Source organism: Tamandua tetradactyla, chromosome 6, assembly GCF_023851605.1.
Source record: "Tamandua tetradactyla isolate mTamTet1 chromosome 6, mTamTet1.pri, whole genome shotgun sequence".
Lineage (NCBI taxonomy): Eukaryota > Metazoa > Chordata > Mammalia > Pilosa > Myrmecophagidae > Tamandua > Tamandua tetradactyla.
Genome location: NC_135332.1, coordinates 73,957,265 through 73,977,072, shown reverse-complemented (window position 1 = coordinate 73,977,072; position 19,808 = coordinate 73,957,265). Strand labels below are relative to the sequence as shown.

The following is a 19,808-nucleotide window of genomic DNA, read 5'->3' as shown; positions in this document are numbered from 1 at the left end:
TTAAACAGCTGCTCAGGGAGGAGGTCAAAGATAAAAAAAAAAAGAGGTGAAAAGGGAGGAAACAGGGAGAGGACTGGGAGGGTGGAGGGCGAACCAACCACTCAGGAGCCATCAGCTAAGCTGGAAACAGCAAGGGCAGAGCCGAAGCCACTGCAAATAAAATCCCCAGTAAGGAAAGGCTGACATCCTCCTGCATGCAGAGAAAAGGGTAAGGACGAAAGGGAATAGGGTAAAGCTAGGTGATGTGGAGAGTGAAGACAATCCAGGAAAAGGTGTTTCTGAAGATAGGACCCTTTACAGGAAGCAGAAGACATGCGCAGAGATGGGATAGAAGCAGCGGCCCTGGAAAACGAGAGAGCAAATCTGCAGAAAAAAGAACACGTCTTGTTCCAGAAACAAAATACAACACAACAAAACAGAAAAACAAAGAAGAGTGATAGAATCACGGGCTGTGACACATGGCCTGGCTGCATAACTGAGATGCAAGGTTCAACGGTTAGGTGGGCCTCCAGGCAGGACGGCGGCCCCCCGGGGCGAGGAACGAGCTCTGGCCAACGCCAACAGGCGGAGGGAAGAGAGACTTGACCGCGTGCCCAGTGAGGAAGGGAGTTCCGAGCAGCAGCCACGGGCCCTTCTCGAAAAGCAGAGCCCCCAGGCACGGACTCCAGGCTGGCGCCGAGGGGGCTGGAGGCGCCGGGGCTGAGCCTGCAGAGGCACCCTAGCCATGCCCCTCCCGGGACCTGCTGGGCCTGGAGGAACTCAGGGAGAGGCGGCTGGAGGCCCAGGTGCCAGTGGGTGCAGGGTCAAGACCTTCTGGCCGAGGGCAAGGGACAGTCCCCAGACACCTCTGGGGGACACAATGAGTCGAGACCTTGACAACCGGTCAACCACCCGGTGGTGCACGGGGTGGGCAGAGCAGAGGCCCCTCGGTGCTCCCCTGGGCCCTCGGAGAGGCGCCACTGCCAGGCCGCCCTGCATGTCCATGGGGGCCACGCTGACCCCTGGGTGCTGGGCGGTGGGTGTCCAGTCACTGGGGCTGGGGAGGAGCCAGTCAGGGGGTGTGTGTGGCGGGGCGTGGGGTGCTCAGCCACCCTGTCTTCCAAGGCAGGGATCTTTCTTTCTCCCTCCAGGTGAATCGGGAAGAGGGAAAAATTCCCCATGTGCCGTCTTCTTAGGGTTTCCTTCATCTTCTGGGAACTATTTCCCACAGAAAACAAAGATTAGTCAGAAGATCAGTTTCCCTCCGTCTCAATTCTGCTTTGCTTTTCCTCTGTTAAATTCAAGTGCTACGGGGGAAATTGTGCCAAGGCAAGCCCACCTCTCCAGCACCCCAGGCCCCACCTGCCCGGCCCTCCGCTCTCCTTTGGGGACGGCCACGAATGGCCGCAGCTGCGTCCCACCACCCCTGCCGCCTCCCGCCACCCCCTGCCGCCCCACCACCCCCTGCCGCCCCGCCACCCCCGCCACCACTTTTTATGTGAAATTACAAAGTCTCACATGTACTATCATCCCATTTTAACCGGTTTTCTTTCTGCTTCTGTCTTTGGCCGAGTGCTGCTTGCCACTGAGACCTGTGGCGGGGCGTGGGTGGCTGGGGGGGGGGCGGGGAGACCTTTGTTTTCTTTTTCGTTTTTTAACTTTTTATTTTGAAGTAATTTCAAACTTACTAGGCAGCTGCAAAAATAATACACCACCCATACAGAGAGCTCCAACACACCCAGATGCATTTTGCCACATTTGCCATACCATTGTATGTGCCTACCCATTATGTCTGTCTGTCCTTCCATCTGTCTTCTAAACACTAGAGAGTAGGTTTTAGACATCATTCTCCTTGAACACTTAACACTTCATGTATTTCTCCTAAGAACAAGAATGTTCACTTATATGACCACCTTAAATGCAGACATCAAGTTCAAAAATTTTACATTAACCTAAAGCTTATAACCCACATTCCAATCTTTTCGTAGTCCAATAATGTTCTTCTGAGCAGTGTTCTAGTTTGCTACCTGCCAGAATGCAGAATACCAGAAACGGAATGGCTTTAAAAGGGGAATTTAATAAGTTGCTGGTTTACAGTTCTAAGGCTGAGAAAATGTCCCAATTAAAACAAGTCTATAGAAATGTCCCATCTAAGGCATCCAGGGAAAGACACCTTGGTTCAAGAAGGCTGATGAAGTTCAGGGTTTCTCTCTCAAGTGGAAGGGCACGTGGTGAACATGGCGTCATCTGCTAACTTTCTCTCCTGGCTTCCTGTTTCATGAAGCTCCCTGGGAGATGTTTTCCTTCTTCATCTCCAAAGGTCACTGGCTGGTGGACTCTGCTTCTCGTGGCTGTGTCGTTCTGCTCTGCTTTCTCTGAATCTCTCATTCAAAATGTTTCCTCTTTTGTAGGATTCCAGTAAACCAATCAAGACCCACCCAAATGGGTGGAGACATGTCATCACCTAATCCAGTTTAACAACCACTCTTGATCTCCAGGGAGATGATCTAATTACAGATTCAAACATACAGTATTGAATAGGGATTATTCTGCCTTTACAAAATGGGATTTTGATTAAAACATGACTTTTCAGATTGAGATGGTATAATCTAGGAATGCCTAGAGTGTATAATAATAGTGACTAAATGTACAAATTTTAAAAATGTTTTTGCATGAGGAAGAACAAAGGAATGTCATTACTGCAGGGTGCTGAAAATAGATTGTAATTAATATTTTAAAATGTCACCTTATGTGTGAGACTAAAGCAAAAAAATGCTTGGCACAAAATTTATATTTTGACTAGTGCATTTCCTAATATAACTTATGTAGATAGTTTGATTGAACACCATAAGTACTTGGAATCTCAGGTAGGACATGAGATTTTGTTGGTTTGTCCAGAGTGATGCCCCGATGAATCCCAGAGTGATTTGATCAGTGACTGGAGAAGTATTTGCAAGCCCCCTTTGGGGAATGGTGAAAGTGGGGAGAAATTCAACTTCCCCAAGTTGAATTCTTGATATTCTCACAAGCACTGTGGACAACGAAAGCTATAGGCTGAGCCCCCAGTCTTGGGGTTTGTTCACATGAAACTTAACCTCGCAAAGGATAGGTCAAGTCTACTTAAAATTTAGGCCTAAGAGTCACCCCCAAGAGAACCTCTTTTGTTACTCAGATGTGGCCTCTCTCTCCAGTCAACACAACAAGCAATCTCACCACCCTCCCCCTGTCTATGTGGGACATGACTCCCAGGGGTGTGGACCTTCCTGGCAACATGGGACAGAAATCCTAGAATGAGCTGAGACTCAGCATCAAGGGATTGAGAAAAACCCTAGAATGAGCTGAGACTTAGCATCAAGGGATTGAGAAAACCTTCTCAACCAAAAGGGGGAAGAGTGAAATGAGACTAAGTGTCAATGGCTGAAAGATTCCACAGTCGAGAGGTTATCCTGGAGGTTATTCTTATGCATTAAGTAGATATCACCTTGTTAGTCAAGATGTAATGGAGAGGCTGGAGGGAACTGCCTGAAAATGTAGAGCTGTGTTCCAGTAGCCATGTTTCTTGAAGATGATTGTATAATGATACAGCTTTCACAGTGTGACTGTGTGATTGTGAAAACCTTGTGTCTGATGCTCCTTTTATCTACCTTATCAACAGACGAGTAAAACATATGGAGTAAAAATAAATACGGGAAACAAATGTTAAAATAAATTTAGATTGAAATGCTAGTGATCAATGAAAGGGAGGGGTAAGGGGTATGGTATATATGAATTTTTTTGTTTTCTTTTTATTTCTTTTTCTGAATTGATGCAAATGTTCTAAGAAATGATCATAATAATGAAAAGGCAACTATGTGATGATATTGTGAATTACTGATTATCTATGTTAATGTTTTATTTCATTTAATTTTTTTTAATTAATAAATTTAAAAAAAGAATGTTTGTGTTTGTTGTATTTTTTTTAAAATTAATAAAAAATAAAAGGTCAGCCTTTGCACCTGTGCTTTAGTGTTCACAGGCAAATGACAGGGAGCTTTGCTCCCAAATACCCTCGGGTCGGGGAGGGGTGAGCGGCAGGCAGGGTAGCCGGGGTGGGCTAGGGGTGTCTGCTCTTAGCTAGCAGCTTTCTAGGCACTGGTGCCTTCCCGTACTTCCCAAGTTATGCGACCAGCACTGACACCTAGCGTCCTACACTCCTCAGGCCTGGGGGGGCGGCACTCTAGAATAGTCTCCCCACTCCAGAGGTGGGTGGGGTCACCGCAGTGCCAGCACGCCCCCTTCCATGGGGGGAAGGGCAGGAGGCCCCCGGCAGCCCCTGCCCTGCTGTCTGCCGAGGGGAGGAGGGGGCTCTTCCCTGCCCCTCGTGGGTTTGCCGACAGCTGGTCAATTCCCCCCTCCCCCAAGAGCCCAGGGCTGACTCACCTCCCACCCAGGAGAGGGGACCCCAGTGGTCAACCTAGCCTAGAACTCACAAGCCTGGGGGGCTGCTGGAGGGTGGTGGTCGTGGGGGGCTCGGCCCATGACTGCCTTCAGAGCCCCTGGCCCAGGCATCCCTGCCCTTGGTAAGCCGCTGACCCCCGACCCTCCCGGAATCCCTTCCCCCAGCCAGGCCCTGGCTTCTTCCCTGCTCCGCCACCCCACCAGCAGCCCTTGGTGCAAGGAAGGGACATGGAACTGTCCATCACCGTTTATTGGCTGAGCAGCCATCAGCAACCCGGAAGGGAGGGGGAGGAGCCCCAGGAAGCACCCCCAGCCTGTCTGGCCCTCCCCACGACATGGCCTGGGCTTCCGAGAACACTGGGAAGGAAAGACATGGACGGCACGAGGGGCACAGGCGCAATCCCTGAGAACGGCAGCAGCCTGTTCGGCTCTGAGATGTTCTGGCGAAACTGTTACAGCCAGCCAGGCCCGGGGAAGGCCGGTGTCGGGGGTGGGGGGTGCGCGCTGGGAGATGATGCAGGTGTCCAGCGGCCAGGAGCCCTCCCGGCTGCCCCCGGGCCCTGGCAGTCTGCCTGCTGACCCTCCCCTCCCTGCACTTGACCCAGGGGCGCAACAGCCCAACAGTAGAGGAGGGAGGTCTGCCTTCGAGATCCTGGTAAAAGCGATGGTCCCTCATGAGATAAGACTTGTGAATAATTCTCGGGGCCCCACTCTGCCGCCCAGCTCCTCGTCAGAGGCTGCAGGACGCGGCGCAGCAGGCTCACACCTTGGGCTGGCGGTCCCGTGGGCGAGGACAGCCCACGGGACACCCGGGCAGTCAGAGAAGAGCCGCCACCCCCTACCCAGCCAGCCGGTGGCCTGGGGGCAGGGCTGCTGCACCCCCCGGGTGAACTGGGGAGCTTCCCACTGGCTCAGGGGCAGGGGGCTGGGGCTCCAGGCGGCCGCAGGCAGGCCCCTGCTGGGGAGGTGGCGTGGTCCCTGCCAGAAAGGGTGGGGTGCTGCCGCTGGCAGGTAGGGCTGGGGCCGCGCTGCGTGGCCCTCCCTGAACTCGCCGGAAGGACCTGGAGTAGGGGCTTGGCGGGGGCTCGGTGGGGGCTCGGCGGGGGCGGGCCACTTCGGGCCGAGTCAGGACGACACCCTGAGGCCGAAGTGTTTGCGGAGTTGCTCCAGAAACACGAAGGTGAGAACGGTATGGGGTACGAGGCGGAGGCCGGCAGGAAAGAGGCCCTGGCGAGGGGGAGCGAGGGGTGCGATGAGCGTGGCCCCCCGCCCGCCCCTCGCCACCCCACCCCTGTCCGCACCCTAACCTTGTAAAAGGCCAGCGGGCCGAGCTTCGCTGTCTGCGCTGCACAGTGGAGGACACCCTGCGGGAGGCGGGGGCAGAGAGCTCAGAGCAGAGCCTCAGGAGTGGCAATGGGGAGGCGCCGCCCTGCCCGAGCCCCCACTCACCCGGTACTCCCCCTGGGCATCCATCAGGCGGGTCTTCAGCACGTCCAAAGGCTGGCACAGGAACACGGCGCACCCGCCCTGGGGGCAGGCTGGTCACCGCCCGGCCTGCGGGCAGGGCACCCTCCGGACCGACCCAGCAGGCGGGGAGGGGACTCCAGGACCGCACACCCTCCCCACAGCCACAGCACCCACTCACGCAGCCCGGAGGGCATCGCGCCGACTCGCCCAAAGCCTCCCGCTGCCCCGCCCTCCCCAAGCCCGGCACTCACGGCGATGAAGCTGGCAAGGAAGTGCGTGAAGATGTTGTCCGAGAGGCGGCCTGTGCTGAGGACCAGCTGCTTGGCCTGGTCATAGCAGGACAGCTGCCCAGGTGGGGGGCAGTCAGGCCAAGGGGGCCCCCCAAGACCCCAGCACCCGCTCTGTGCGTCACCAACAATCCCACCACACCTGTCGGCACTGGTGAGCTGCTGGAGCAGGGCCCAGGGCAGGTAGGAACCCCCCCCAAGCACACACACCTGGGCAAGGCAGGCCTGCCCCTCCCCCGCAGCTTACCTGCCCCACGGTGACCAGGGCCCCACGGCTGGACGCCATGCTTGCCCCGGAGAACAGCTTCTTCAGACCTTCTGCCGAAGGGAGGGGGCGTGAGGCACTGACCGGGACCCCACCCCATCCCGGGTCCCTGCACAGGACAGTCCTGCAGCTCACCTTCACGGACCACACGGTACAGGCCGTCCAGGGCGTGGGCATAGCTGTGGGGACACACAGCGGCCCCCGTGAGGCCCCAGCCCCACTCCCCCCATCTCCAAGCATCACAGGGACCCACAGACAACCACCCAGTGGCTTTCCACCCCTCGGGGGATGCCACGTGGCTGAAGGGTCCCCCACGTCCTTGAAGAAACACTGCAGCACAACCCTGGAGGCTGCCTGGCTCCGAGGCTGGGCCGGGTGTGGCCATCACCACCCTCTAGTTCGCTCAAGGTCCCGTGGGAGGGAATGGGATTCTGCCTTCCCCCAGATGCCCCAAGCTGGCCCCTGTCCAGACCGCTGGGGGCTGCGGCTGGGCAGCCCTCCAGGCTCCATGGGGACGCCCTGCTAGCTGGTTCATAGGGCAGGTCACTGGACACTCCCCAGGGAGGGGGTGGGGGAGGCTGGGTAGGGACTGCCCAGGGGTGGGCCTGATGAGCACAGGTCCACCCGGGCCTGAACGGTTTTAGCCGCCTGTGCGGTGCTGCGTTTACTGCATCTTGGGCACGTGTCAGCCCCTCTGAGCTCAGGCTGGCGGCTGAGCCTACTGGACAGGACCCATCCACACAGCATGAGTTTCAAAATCGGTATATCTTCGAGTTCACAAGGGACGTGAACTTCAGCACCAGAGGAAACACCCCAACTCCCAGTGGCCTGTTTTAACACCCAAACCCACTTAAACTTGTGCACCATGCAGGAGGGAGGAGGGAGGGGGGATGGGGGTGGGAGGGGGGAGAGAGAGGCCCCCTCCTCTGCCAGCCCCTGAGTTCACCCACGTGACCTGGCTGCAGCCACCCCACCTCCCTGGCCTGCTTCCTGGGGCAGCCTTCAGCAGACAGCACGTTTTTCTGAAAGCCCCAGAGAGATCTCTGCCCCAACCTGGGGTCCCTGGGCGAGCCCCAGTCCCATAGGACCCTCCCACCAGAGCCCGGAGGACCTTGAGTCAACCAGGTGACTCCCCTGAAGATCCCAGAGTGGGTGGGCCCCGCTCGGACCCCTTCCGGTTCCACGCAGCCTCCCCGCAGCCCCCCCGGGGAGCCACCGCCTGCCCCATCCTGAGACCGCAACTCCAACAACTCACTTGCGCCGCTGGCTCGGGGGCAGCTTCATGTCATTCTGCATCCTGGGCACAGCCGAGCGGGCTCAGGGGGTGGGGGCAGGGGACACAGGGGAGGGGGCATGGAGCGGGCAGGCTAGAGGGGAGGTGGCTCCCACACAGCCAGACCCAGCAGGCTGTGGGCAAGCCCCGGGCCCCCCTGCCCACCTCCGACAGGCTTCCAGTGTCCCACGCCGAGCACCCGATGGGAGCCCCATGGGAACAGAGTAGCTTGCCCCAATCCCAACACGCCCCAACATGCCCCAGGCCCCGGGGCACGCTGTCACCCTGCAGGGGTGCGGGGCGCACTGACCTGACGTTGATCATGTCTGCAGGGGTCCCCACGAACCCACCGGTGAAACCTGGGGCCACACAAACCCCCAATCCAGACTGTGATGACGTGGGGGCCCCCAGGTCCTCAACCCCTGCATCTCCCGGCCAGGTGCTCACCGCCGAGGGCGCCGAGCAGCACCTTCTTGTAGAAGGGGAGGGCCCCCGAGCTGCCCCCCGCCAGGTGGTCGCGCACCGTCTCGTAGATGGCGAACCGTGTCAGGGAGTAGGTCATCTGGGGGCAGGGAAGGGGGGCTCAGAGCGCCGGCGTAGGGGTGCAGCCCCTCACCCCGACCTGCCAGGCGTCCCCAGGCCAGCCCTTTTACAAGGCCCGCGCCCAGAGCTCCCTGCTCTCCCTGGGCCTCAGTTTTCTCATCCACAAACCACCATGGGGGTCATCAGCTTCTGGCATTTGCAGATCCTTCCTTGGAAGCCGCTGGGAGGCCATGCAGTGGCTTTGACCTGGGTTGGGGTGATGCCGGCCCTCTCCCCTGACGGGGTACAGGATCTAAGGGCCCCCCCTAACAGGCAGGCTGGAGCCAGGGCCAGGAGGCAGGTGGGCGGGATGTGGATGTTGGAGGCCGAGCCCCTCGCATACCTGTCTGCAGAGGGAGGCACTGAGGCCATTGTAGAGAGCCAGCACGCCATTGGCACGTACCACCTGCAGCGCCATGCCTGTCATGCGCAACTTCACCTCCTGCTGCGTCTGCAGGTGCACCTGCGGGCAGGGGTGCCCCGGTCAGCCTAGGACACCCATACCCGCCCCCCTCCACACACATACCATAGCCGAGCCCCACAATGACCTCAAGTACTAAGTGCAGTCCTGCCCCCCAGGACCGCTGCATGCCACCTCGGGGACCCCCACTCACAGGGGAGGCTGGGGTGGTGCACGGCTGGGTGGCACTGTAGGGCTGGGCCCTGCCAGCGTCCTTGGGCCTCCCCCACACCTGCCCTGGCCAGTGCAGCTCTCTGCACAGAAAAACTGCTGGGGCAGGGAACAGACCTGCAGGCCAGTAGTCAGCAGGCAACGGCCAAATCTGGGATCCCAGCTCCCCATCCTGGCCTGAGGAAGCTCAGCCACGGAGCTCGGTGGCAGCACCCTCCACCACCGTGGGGTCCCGGCCACAGCAGCCTCAGCCGCCATCCTCCCAGGCCCTGCCTTCAGGGGCCTGAGCAGTGGTAGGGTCAGACCAGGGATGGGAGGGGCGACACGGCACACATGAGGGCGGTCGCAGTCCAGACCAGGTGAGAAGTAAAGGCTGGAAACAGGGCCTTCCTGGAGAGCAGGCAGAGCGCACCCGGGCACAGCCCCCTCTTCCCTTACCCTACCTCTGCCCTTGCTTTGTGCTGGAAGCCACCCCAAAAAAAGCATCTCCGGGGCCCCTGCCGGGCAAGGGGCAGGATGCCCAAGGGGCGTCCAATAATAGACAAAAGATTCAAGGTCACAGCCCAGTGCCAAACAGAGGTTGCAATGTGAGAGCCAAGCCCAAGCCCGGGGACCCCACAGGGGACCGGGAGCTTTGTGAGCTTCAGGCAGCAGGAAAAGCGAGAACCCTACGCACGATGAGAGTCCTCCTTGCCCCAACTCAAAGGTGCATAGCCCGGCTCTGCCCCCACGGCCCTGCCACCCACCATGCAGGGCTCAGGCCGGCCTCCAGGACAAGCCCCTGGGGCTGTCGGCGCCCACCCCACGCCTGCTGGGTTCTGCCTCCCAGGGTGGCTGACTTCTCCCCACCCAGGAAGCTCCCCTCGGTGAGGGCACCTGCTCAGCGGGGCTCTAGGTCAGGGGGTAAGGAAAGCCCTGTGGCCAGGCAGCTGGGGCCCCCAAAGGCGATGGGGCCAGACCCTCCCGGCCAGCCCGGGCTGCAGAGCAGGGTGGCCAAGCTGCCCCCACGCTCAGGCCCCGTGAGCACAAGTCCAGGGGCAAAGGGCCAGCGCCGACTCAGCGTTGTCTTAGGCCGCGGCCCTTTTTTCCTTGTGTCAAGAAAGGGTCGGGGCAGCGCGGGACACAAGGGAGGCTTTGTCCTATTGTAAACCCCTCACACTTTCTCTTTAACAAAGTAAAAGGCGTGACTGCGTCTCCCTCTGGCCGCCCCCCTGGGCTGGAGGCCGCAGGCGCCCCTCTAGGTTCGGGGTCTCCCTCTAGGATCGGGGGTCTCCCCTCTTGGCTCGGGGGGCGCGCGAGGCCCCCGAGGCCCGGAAGGCGGACTCCCCTGGGCCGCCCCAGCCCAGCCCGGCTCCACGGGCCTCCCAGCGGAGCTCGGCCGCACCGGGGGCCTTGGGGCCGGCCGGGGGTCGCGGTCTCGGACCCGGCCGCGCGCTCACCTTGAGCAGGTCCAGAGGGTGCGTGCAGCAGGCGGCCCCGCAGGACGCCAGGCCCCCGAAGTACCAGCGCGACACGCGCGCCTCGGCCGCCATGGCCCCGCCGCCCGGCTCCGCGAGCTCGGTCCCGGAGCCGGGTTCAAAGCGCAGTCCGCGCGCCGGGGGCGGGCCCTGCCGAGACCCCGCCCCCAGGCCCGAGGGGCGGGCGTCCGCCTTAAGGGGGCCGCGCGGGTGGGCCCCACCGGAACACGGCGGGATACCTGGCGCTGCTTCCCGCTCTGCCGCCGGACGCGCGCCCGGAGCCGTCCAGGGCAGGGCTCGCGGCTCTCACGGAAGGCGCCCAGCGCCCTGCCGGCCCCTCCTCGTCTCAGGACCCACCCTCCCCGGCGCAGGCCTCGGCTGGCCTCCAAGAGCGGCCCGGGGCGCGGGGCCGGAACACGTGCGCAGGGAGACCTGTGTGCACATCCCCCAGCCCAAGTGGGGGCCAGGAGGAAACGACAGCTAGAGGCCAAAGCAACTGGCGGAGACGAGCTGCCTCCCTTGGCGCCCGGGTGGGTGGCAGGACAGGGGGACACGCCCCTGGCCCCGCCTCCGCTCCACGAGCCGCGGCTGGTTCCGTCCGTTTTCCTCCGCAGCGGGAGAGACGTTGGGGCTCCTGCAAAGGCCTGAGCAGATCTCCAAACAAGCAAACGGGAACAGCAGCCCCGGCCGCAGGAGGGCTCAGCGGCAGGCTCCCTTGCCCCGGAGAGGGCATTCGGCCCGCGGGAGCGCGGACTGGGAGCCCCTCTCTGACCCAGCCCCAGCCCTTGGGACTCCCGGGGGCACACCAGGCTGGGATCGCTTCCCCTGCTCTCTTGGGACCTTGGTGCTGTGCAAGTCAAGGTTTTTTTTTTTGTTTTGTTTTTAATGCTGTGCGGTGGGGTCACATTTCATGCTTTTCCATGTGAATATCCTATTATCGCGGTACCATTTTTTGCATGTTGTTTTGGAGTGCAAAAAGCAAGGGGTTTTGCTACAAGTTTCTTTTGTGCCCATGACAGCACTGTGTAGCAACCGCCCCCCCCCCGCCACCTCCCGCCGGGACTGTTACTCCTGGGGCTGTAGCCTCCAGGAAGTCTCCCAGACAGGGCCAGCTGGTGTGAGGGAGGGCAAGGAGGTAGGTTTTGGATATGGCCGTGGGCGGCCCTCAGGCTCACTGGGGGTGGGGGTGGGGTGGGGGGCAGGGGCCTGCAGCAATCTGCAGAGCCCGGGTCTGAAACCCTTGCCTCACCCACCTCCAGCAGAAGCCCACCCTCACCCCACTTCGCAACAAACAAGGAAGGATGTGATATCCAGGTCTGCGAAACCCCTTCAGGGCTTGGCCACTAGACTCTCCCTGTAGGACTTGTGCCCAAGAGGTGTGAGGGGCGTCAGGAATTCAGGAATTGTGCGTCCAGTTTTGCCTGAGTGATTCCTTAGCTCTGTGACAGAGGGCCAAAATGAGTAAAACTTATTTGCCTAAACCAGCCACTTGGAGATTTTGCACTAAGTGGCACTTCTGTGTCATCCAGAACCCCAGGTGACCTCTGACTCTGAGGGAGGTAGGCACGGAGAAGGTGCCCAAGCCACAAGCATCCCCTGGACCTTGGTTCCAGCAGCGCCTTGAAGGACAGCAGGAACCCGAGTGGTCAGCACAGCTCAATCTGGAAGGGGTGGGGGGCAGGAAATAGGGAAACTAAAGCTGCGGGGCTGGAGGCCATGAGCATGTCAGGAGTGATGAAAAGGCCAGTCAATAGAAGGAACATAGAAAGTAGGATATGTGTCCAAAGGCAGGGCATTCTTCCTGAAAGATCCCCACCCAAACCCTAAAACAGACTCATAAAGACTGGCTTCAAATGCCAGAGGGAGAGGGTGGGCGTCTGCTGGGGGCTTCAGCTCTGTGCTGCCCTGTCCTCTCTGCCCTTCCTGTCCAGGAAGAGGGTGGCCTGAGACTCTGGTTTAATTGCTGCTGGGAGCTGGAGCTGATGCCAGTCTCTGGCTGGTGACAAGAGCAACCACGGGATGCACAGCAGACCAACCTTGACCTCACAGCAGCTGAGCTTCAAGGGTCAAGGCCAAGTAGGCACGAGGCAGTCAGGGCCATCCTTGGGATACTCTGCCCTCTGCAAGTCACCGTGTCCTTTTCCAGATATGCCAGCTCTTCCTGGGCCATTTACAGGGCAGGGTGGGGCTGGCTAAGCCCCTGCCAAAAGGCAATAAACACTGATGTGAAAAATGACCCAAGGTCTTTGGACTGCCCTAGAACCTAACCCAGGGCTTGGGTGAAAAGGCCCAAGCAGGGTGTCAGACAAAGGGGAGCTCCCCATCCTTGCACAGGTGCTGCTTCATTCATGACCTCTGATGAGGTATTGGGGCCACTGCCCCCAACTTTCAAGTGTTCACACTCCAGCAGGCCCAGGAAGGAGGAAGGGGAATCCAGTCTTCACCCCCAATAATGAGTGGAGGACCTGCAACCCAGACTCCTATAAAAAGGCTGCAGGGACAGAGCAGGGTGCCTTGGGGTCACTGTGGGAGAGGCTGAGGGCACAGACCCACCCAGGAGGCAGACAGGCTGCTGGTCATTAAGCCCTGGAGGGCAGCCACCATTTGACCCAAGGGGATCTCCAGGGCCAGAATGGCCTTTCCCTGGGATGTTAGACAGATACCTGCCCCTGCCACCCCACTGTCACCCCTGCAATACTCTGGACACACCAGACCAGCACCCAGCACTTCAACTTCCCAATTGGGGAACTGGGGTGAGGATTTCGAAACTGAGGCCAGAGGGTGGTCCCACTGGGGGCCATTTGCATCAGCCAGTCCCAGAGGCCAGGAACTGCATTTCTCAGAGCTCCTGCACTGCGTGGGCTGGAAGACCCCCAGGGATCTCCTCCCTCAGGGGCCAGCTGAGGAAGGAGTCCACTCTCCCTTCCTTTCAAAGTGTGAGCTGGCCCTGGCAAGAACTCCAAAGGGTGTTCAACGCAAGCTTCCTGCCCAACCCCCTCAACGAAGGTGCTGGCGGAGGCCTGTAGGGGATGGTCGGCTGCTGCCACCTGCAAATCCTGGGCTGGGCATTCGGGGCTGAGCTCAACTCAAGACCACCGGCCCCCACCAGGCCCACCAGTCACTCATGGCTGGAAGGCACAGCCAACACTCCCGGGACTGCAGGGAGGGCTTGGCCCCCTTGAGTAGGTGACAACCCTGGGGGTTAATACCTCACACCCTGCCCCTGCCTTAGCCATAGGCTCAAGCCGTGAATTTCCAATTGTTTCCAATATTGCTAATATTAAAAAATTCTACACGTACACCAAGTCCAATTCCTAGACATAGATCTGGTATTAAAACCATATCACAGATAATGGCCCCTGGATAGGACGGGTGCCCTAACCAGAACCCACTGGCCAGCCATTCCCCACCATACAGATGCCACCTGCTGTGAGACTCAGGGGAGTGGCCACCAGCACATAGGAAGGCCCAGCCACACCTCTCCTAAGCCTCAGCCCCGTACTGTTCTCACAGATACTAGGAGACATGTTCCATAACTGTGGTACGGTTCTAGAGTCCACCTCTGTTGCTTTCCTGAAAGGTGGCAGCTGCCCCCTGTCCCAAACTCAGGAGGCCATCCCCACCCCTCCCCAGAGTCTGCCACATGGCGCCAGTAGTTCTCGCCTGGCAGCATGACTGCCGAGCCTGTGTGCCCAGGGGAGCAGATGGGCAGCAGTGTGGGCGGAGCTGTGCCTGGGCCCCAGGCCCCTCCCCACAAGTCCTCAGAGCCCGGGGCTACTCCAGAACCACGGTGCCGCCCACCGCCTCCAGGGCCGCCTTGATCTTTTCAGCCTCAGCTTTGGCAACATTGGCCTTGATTTCCTGGGGCAAGGACTCCACAAGTTTCTTCGCCTGCCGGAGAGAGAAGAGTCAAGAACTTGGAGGCCTGGGCTCTGGCAACCAACCCACAGGGAAAAGAGATGGCCAAGGCCCAGGCATCCCTGAGCCCCACCTGGACCAGGTTGATGCCCTGGACGTAGTTCTTGATTTCCTTGATCAGCTTCACTTTGTCCACAGGTTTTGCCTCTGTCAGGCGGATGGTGAAGTGTGTCCGTTCTTTCTGCTTGGGGATATCTTCCTCTGCCACCTTGGGGAGAGGGGAGAGGGAGGGTGAGGCAGACAGACACAGGGATATGTGGACAAGATCAGGCAGAAGTCCCTTTGACAGCTGGCAGGAGACCACACCAGGCCTGAGCAGGTGCAGGTGAGGCCCTGCCAGCTGCTCCCTCAACCAGCCTGCACTTACTTTCCCTTACCTGCTGGGTGGAGCCCCGACCTGGCTATCACCCAGACACAAATGTACCTCCACAGTGCCTGCTTCCATAAAAGCATCCCTCATCCGGACTTCACACGCAACCAGCTTCCCTCATCCCTTAAAGCTGTATAAGTCACGAGACAGGAAAGGGGGAACCCCAAAGTCTTACACAAAATGAGTGCCCTATCTGTCCTTAGAAGTTTGTATGCCAATGAAAGATTTACCAAGGTCCTAACTTCTACCCTCAGCAAGTGACAAATGATGGGGCAATGGGGACCCTGCTGTCACACGTGACAAAGTGTCCTGGCCACCCAGGGTACCCTCTTCATTCTCAAAGGCAATTGAGCTTGGGACGATGAGTTATATGGTAACCGTCTTTATTCTTGTCCAAGATGTTTAGCCTTTAAAACCAACTTTCAGTTTGCAAATGGGATAGGCTGGTGATTGCATTTGATGCCCCACAGAAGTGGGAGACAAATCCAGAATATGGGAGCATCTGAGCTGGTTTCCTGTCAGTGACAGCCAGGGGCCAAGGGCACAGATCCAGAGACCAAACAGCCAAATGCAACATGCAGAACACGTGGATTTTGATAAACCAACTATTAAAAAGACAGGGACTACTGGAGAAACCTGAACGTGTCAGGATACCAAACCACTGATGGCTATGTTAGCTGTACTGAGGGTAGGTGGTCTCCTGAGAAGTGGCTATGCTTTTAGAGATGTGTGCTGAAGCATACAAATACGCAACTGCAGGTCAGGGATCAGCCTTCAGCTGTAGCACCGACAAACGTGGAAAAATCCTGACAATTACAGAACCGGAGTCATGGACACATGGGAATTACTATATTATTCTTTCTTTTGCAGATATGTATGAGATTTTTTCCTAACAAAAACAGAAAACCTAACATGTGGCTTGGAGCCTTAGGGCTCCTTGCAGTGGCCCAAGGCTGCCCCGGCTGTCCACCTCCCTGAGCCCTTGTCTTTCTGGTGGCTCCAGGCCTTGGGAATCCAGCTGCCCATCACCTCTCCAAGCTGACTTCCTAAAACTCGGCCCACTCTGGCCCTAGCCTGTGACCTTGTGCGCCCCCAGAAGGCATACACCTCTCTGTGTTAACTCCATCACATCCCCTCAGATGCCACCTTCTAAGGCCTTCTATGAAACTGCAACCCTCCCTCCTCCTTAAGCCTTTACTTCATAACACTTGTAACCTTGCACATTCAATATCATTTCTTCGCCCCCCTTTTGACTTGCTGTATGCTTCCCTCCATTAGGAGCCTGGTGCCCATGTGGGCAAGGCCTGCATTTCCCGAGAGAGGAGGTCCCAGAGTGGCTGCAGAGGGGGTTAGAACCCCAGCATGCACAGATATAGAGGCTACACGGAGATGGCTGCAGGATCCACAGCTAAGAGACAGGTAAAGAAATATGGACCTGCAGGGAACCGGGCATAGCATAAGTATCCCTCCTACACAGGACTCTGGCACCGGCTCACCTCGGGTACGGCTGCGGCAGCTCCAGGCATCAGACCACCCACTGGCATGAGGCCAACATCCTGGATCTTCAATGTTTTCTGCGGGGTCAGGGGAGAGCCCTTTCAGTGGCTGGCAGTCACACCCACAGTTCAGGAGCTCAGTTCAGGACAACAAGCCTGGCGGGGTGCTAGCACCAGGGAAACTTTTTAAAACTCATGGGCTCCCAATATACTCCAGGTGGTAGACGTCGGGGTGCCCCTCCCCCGCAACTCCACTTCCCCAAGCCTCCCCCCCCAGGCCCCGGTGTCCCTGTCACTGGTATGTCACCTTCAGGAGCTCGTTGAGGTCTGAGATCTCCAGGAGCGTGAGTCCAGCGATGTCCTGAACCAACTGCTGGATCTTGGGGGGGTAGACCTTGGGGGCATTATCTAGCGGGGCGCCGGCGAGGGCCTCACCCCTCCGGTGGCTGCTGCTCCTCATGTGACGTGAAGCACTGACACCTGGCACCTGTTGCCTGGCCCACCCATTCAAACGCAGCCCATGAGCCAGGGCACAGGTGGGTGCCAGGAGCTCAGCTGGGTGAACACGAGTTCTGGAAATCACCTAGCCCCTTGGCCTCGACCCAGTTCCCAGGTCACAAGGACCACCGCCGGTTAGGAACACATTCTCAAGTGGAGAGATTTTAAAACCTTCAAAGGACCCTAGAAATCAAAACTGTCTGCAAGAATGTTACTCAAACTATGTCTGTTCAGCGGGAACAAAACAAACAGTTAAATCGTATCTTACTGCCCAAACCCTTTCCAAACACGGGGCCCCTCAGCGGCAAAACGCGGGGATCCACATCCAACAACCAACTCCCCACTTTGCGGCTGAGGAAACCGAGGCCGGGGGAAGGCCAAAGACTCGCGCAAGGGCACCCGGGGGCCGACCCCGGCTCTCCAGCCGCTCTCGAGCCCCGGACACCCTGGCCCTCTCGGGGACCGGCGCGGGAGGGGGCCCGCAGGGGAAGGCGCCCGCTCCCACGCCCCCAAGCCTCCGACGGCGTCCGCTAGGCCCGGGCTGGGTCGCCTGCGGGGCGGCCGCCCGCCCGTTGTCCCGCACCGGCCTCCGCTAGGATGTGCTCCCCTCAGAGCCCGGCAGGCCCAGGCCGCGGACCGCCCCCCACCCTGACCGCTGGCCCGGTCCTTGGCGCCCGGGACCCCGGAGGCCGTCATTGCGGCCCGCGGTACCTGACGAGGCGGAGCACGGCACAGCGAAGCCCGAGACACGGGCCCCCCAGGGGGCGAGCGGCCACTGGCAGCATCGGTCCGCGAGCGGGAAGGTCACACGCGGGTCCCCTGGAGGAGGGACGCTCTAGCCGCAGCGGAGCAAGCGAGCCAAGGCGGGACGCTCTAGCCGCCGCGGCCGCTGGGTATACGCGCGTGGAGGGACGCTCTAGCCGCCACGGAGCATGCGAGCCGAGGAGGGGCGCTCTAGCGGCCACAAGGCGTAGGCACGGGAAGGGACGCTCTAGCTGCTCGGCGTCGGTCTCCTTGCGTCTCCCGCGATCCCCCACAAGGCAGCGGGCCACGCAGGCGCGGGAGCGTCAATGATGGTGTCCCCTAATCGGCTCCAGAGAGTGCGGGGCTGGCCTCGGGAGGCAGTCGGTCCTCACACCTGCCGGAACTGGATGCTGCCCCCGCGCTCCCTACGCAAGTCCCCCCCGAAGGACCTCCCGGGCCTTCCTCTGACCGCTGTTGACAAAATGGTGGCCAGGCACTCCCTGTCGTAGGATTTATTCGGAGCTCCGTGCCTCTTCCTGCAGCCTCCGAGGGTCCTAATCGCCTAATCGCTGACAGAGGCGTCTGCACGGTTCCGGGCGTCCCATACCCACCCAGGCCCACTGTCGCGGTCGGGGATCGCCCGGAAAGGCCTCCGTCTCCCACCACAGCAGCGTCCCAGCCCGACGCCTGTATGGCTGATCCTGGTGGGAGGAGCGGGCTGGAGCGCAGCGGAGCGGCCCGGAGGCCAGGTCACGGTTCCGACTTCCCGCAGCCCCACCGCCGGGACGTGAGGGGAGCCGACCCCGGCTGGAGTGGTCGGTGGGTCTCCCGGTGCTCTGTGCAAACGCTCCTTGCCATGGTCTCCCTTCCTCCTTTAAACACCCAGGTCTCCAGATTTGGGAAAACATTTTCTTTCTATCCACGTATGCCTGAAAAATGTAGGGACTGCTGCTGGCGCTGCTCTCGCTCCGTGGACAGCACGGCCTCACTCCACAGGGACCAAGCCTGCCCTGCACTTCCAGGCAGCAGAATGAGACCTCTGGCTACAGCATTTGTTAAGGGTTACGATGAAGGGCTACGAGCCTACAACAGGCTGAGTGACGGGATCCTTCACCCGGGAAAAAGGAGAAATCCTACGTCTCTGCTTCTCTGGGCTCAGGTTGTCTCTGCCCTCATCCCCTTAGATAATGCCTTCCTTTTGGTCCAGCTCCCAAACAAGTGGGTCTCTAGTGTCTGGAGAGACCAGGATGTCCAGTCCTTTCTTCACTTTCCAGCTCAGGCCCCTCAGCTTTTGTTTCCCAATCACCTCTGCCAGCTCCTGCAAAGTTGCTGGCAATGAATACATCTCCGGGCCTTTGCTCTCTATAAGCAGCAGGAGGCAGCTCCGTTCCCAGCTCAAGTGTCAAATGCTACAACTGCCTTTTTCTGAGAAGAACAAGGGCTGGAGCAGCCCAGAATCAAGGTCAAAACTAACCAAAGGGGAAGCAGGGATTATCTCGTGCAAGGCCTGCCTCTGACTAGAGTTTACATGTGCCCTCTTTATACCTGCTTCTCTTGTTCTCTTAAATTCTGGCTCTTCCCTTCACAGAGGAGCTAGGGGTGAGCTTGCCAAGATATCTGGACAGTTGAGGTGTGTGTGATGTTTTGAATTCCAGATGTGAGAGGCTGAATCTATTATTTTAGGCACTTGCTCTTGATGTCCACACAGCTCGTGTACCCTCAGGCTAGAGCAAGGAGCCTGCGTGTCTCCCAGCATTGAGCTGAGGCAGGCACGGGGGTCCAGAGCTCTCAGCCCCTTCTCACCTGCGCCCTCCTCTCATGAGGAGAAATGGCCCCACATGAGTGCCCATTCTGGGCGGGCATCAGCGGGAAAACCTAGGCCATGTCAGCAACTTGAAGACGTAGAGAGTGGGCAGCAGACCAAAACCCCTCCCAGATGCCCTGGGTCAGGCGTGGGAGGAGTGGGCGTGAGCGGGGAGGCTGGCTGGTGTTGTGTCTTCAGTCGAGGTCACATGATTGAAGTTTGTGCGTCTGGGGTCGGGGAGAGAAACCATTTGGAGCTGGGCCTGGGAGGGGCCAGCCGGGACCTGTGCCCCACTGCCCCCTGAGCAAACACTTGGATCCTTTTTGAAACATGTTTTATTATCACTGTTCCACTGGTTTACTCAGGGCACTAGATGAGAGATGACAGCTTAGAAGCAGGGAAGTCAAGGTACCTAAAGCCTCCCCCTTCACTGTGGAGGGGCAGGAGCCGCCCCCCTGCAGCAGGCTCTACTGAGCACACCCAGCCCCAGGGCCAAGGTCTCGTGGGAAAGTGAGATGCAGACTCGACAGACTGGGGTTGTGGGGCTCCCCTCTGAGTAGGTCCACCCCACCCTCTCCCCGGAGGCCCAGCCCTGGGGAC

The 19,808-nt window shown here is 59.2% G+C and overlaps 2 protein-coding genes across 2 annotated transcripts; both read right to left on the bottom strand.

The window, feature by feature from the left end:
* Positions 1 to 4,651: 4,651 nt before the first annotated feature.
* On the bottom strand, positions 4,652 to 10,516 carry SLC25A10 (solute carrier family 25 member 10). Its single transcript, XM_077166213.1, has 11 exons — positions 10,361 to 10,516; positions 8,634 to 8,753; positions 8,156 to 8,270; positions 8,019 to 8,067; positions 7,691 to 7,732; positions 6,571 to 6,614; positions 6,418 to 6,488; positions 6,135 to 6,227; positions 5,866 to 5,943; positions 5,724 to 5,780; positions 4,652 to 5,643 (listed from the first exon to the last, which is right to left on the bottom strand). The coding sequence occupies exons 1-11, from the start codon at positions 10,451 to 10,453 to the stop codon at positions 5,542 to 5,544; spliced, it is 864 nt and encodes a 287-aa protein (XP_077022328.1). The 5' UTR covers positions 10,454 to 10,516; the 3' UTR covers positions 4,652 to 5,541.
* A 3,168-nt stretch (positions 10,517 to 13,684) lies between these two features.
* MRPL12 (mitochondrial ribosomal protein L12) lies at positions 13,685 to 17,574 on the bottom strand. The gene is made up of 5 exons (XM_077166211.1): positions 17,372 to 17,574; positions 16,470 to 16,656; positions 16,163 to 16,240; positions 14,370 to 14,504; positions 13,685 to 14,269 (listed from the first exon to the last, which is right to left on the bottom strand). The coding sequence occupies exons 1-5, from the start codon at positions 17,443 to 17,445 to the stop codon at positions 14,153 to 14,155; spliced, it is 591 nt and encodes a 196-aa protein (XP_077022326.1). The 5' UTR covers positions 17,446 to 17,574; the 3' UTR covers positions 13,685 to 14,152.
* Positions 17,575 to 19,808: the final 2,234 nt, after the last annotated feature.

Coding starts and splice junctions, on each gene's coding strand:
- SLC25A10 (XM_077166213.1), bottom strand. CDS start 10,453: ATGGCGGCCGAGGCGCGCGTGTCGCGCTGGTACTTCGGGGGCCTGGCG. Junction 8,271..8,633: donor GTGCCTCCCTCTGCAGACAG/GTATGCGAGGGG, acceptor CCCTGCCCCCAG/ATGACCTACTCCCTGACACG. Junction 6,615..7,690: donor CCCCCGAGCCAGCGGCGCAA/GTGAGTTGTTGG, acceptor GTGTCCCCACAG/CTATGCCCACGCCCTGGACG.
- MRPL12 (XM_077166211.1), bottom strand. CDS start 17,445: ATGCTGCCAGTGGCCGCTCGCCCCCTGGGGGGCCCGTGTCTCGGGCTT. Junction 16,241..16,469: donor ACCTCAACGAGCTCCTGAAG/GTGACATACCAG, acceptor CTGACCCCGCAG/AAAACATTGAAGATCCAGGA. Junction 14,505..16,162: donor CTGCCGCAGCCGTACCCGAG/GTGAGCCGGTGC, acceptor CCTCTCCCCAAG/GTGGCAGAGGAAGATATCCC.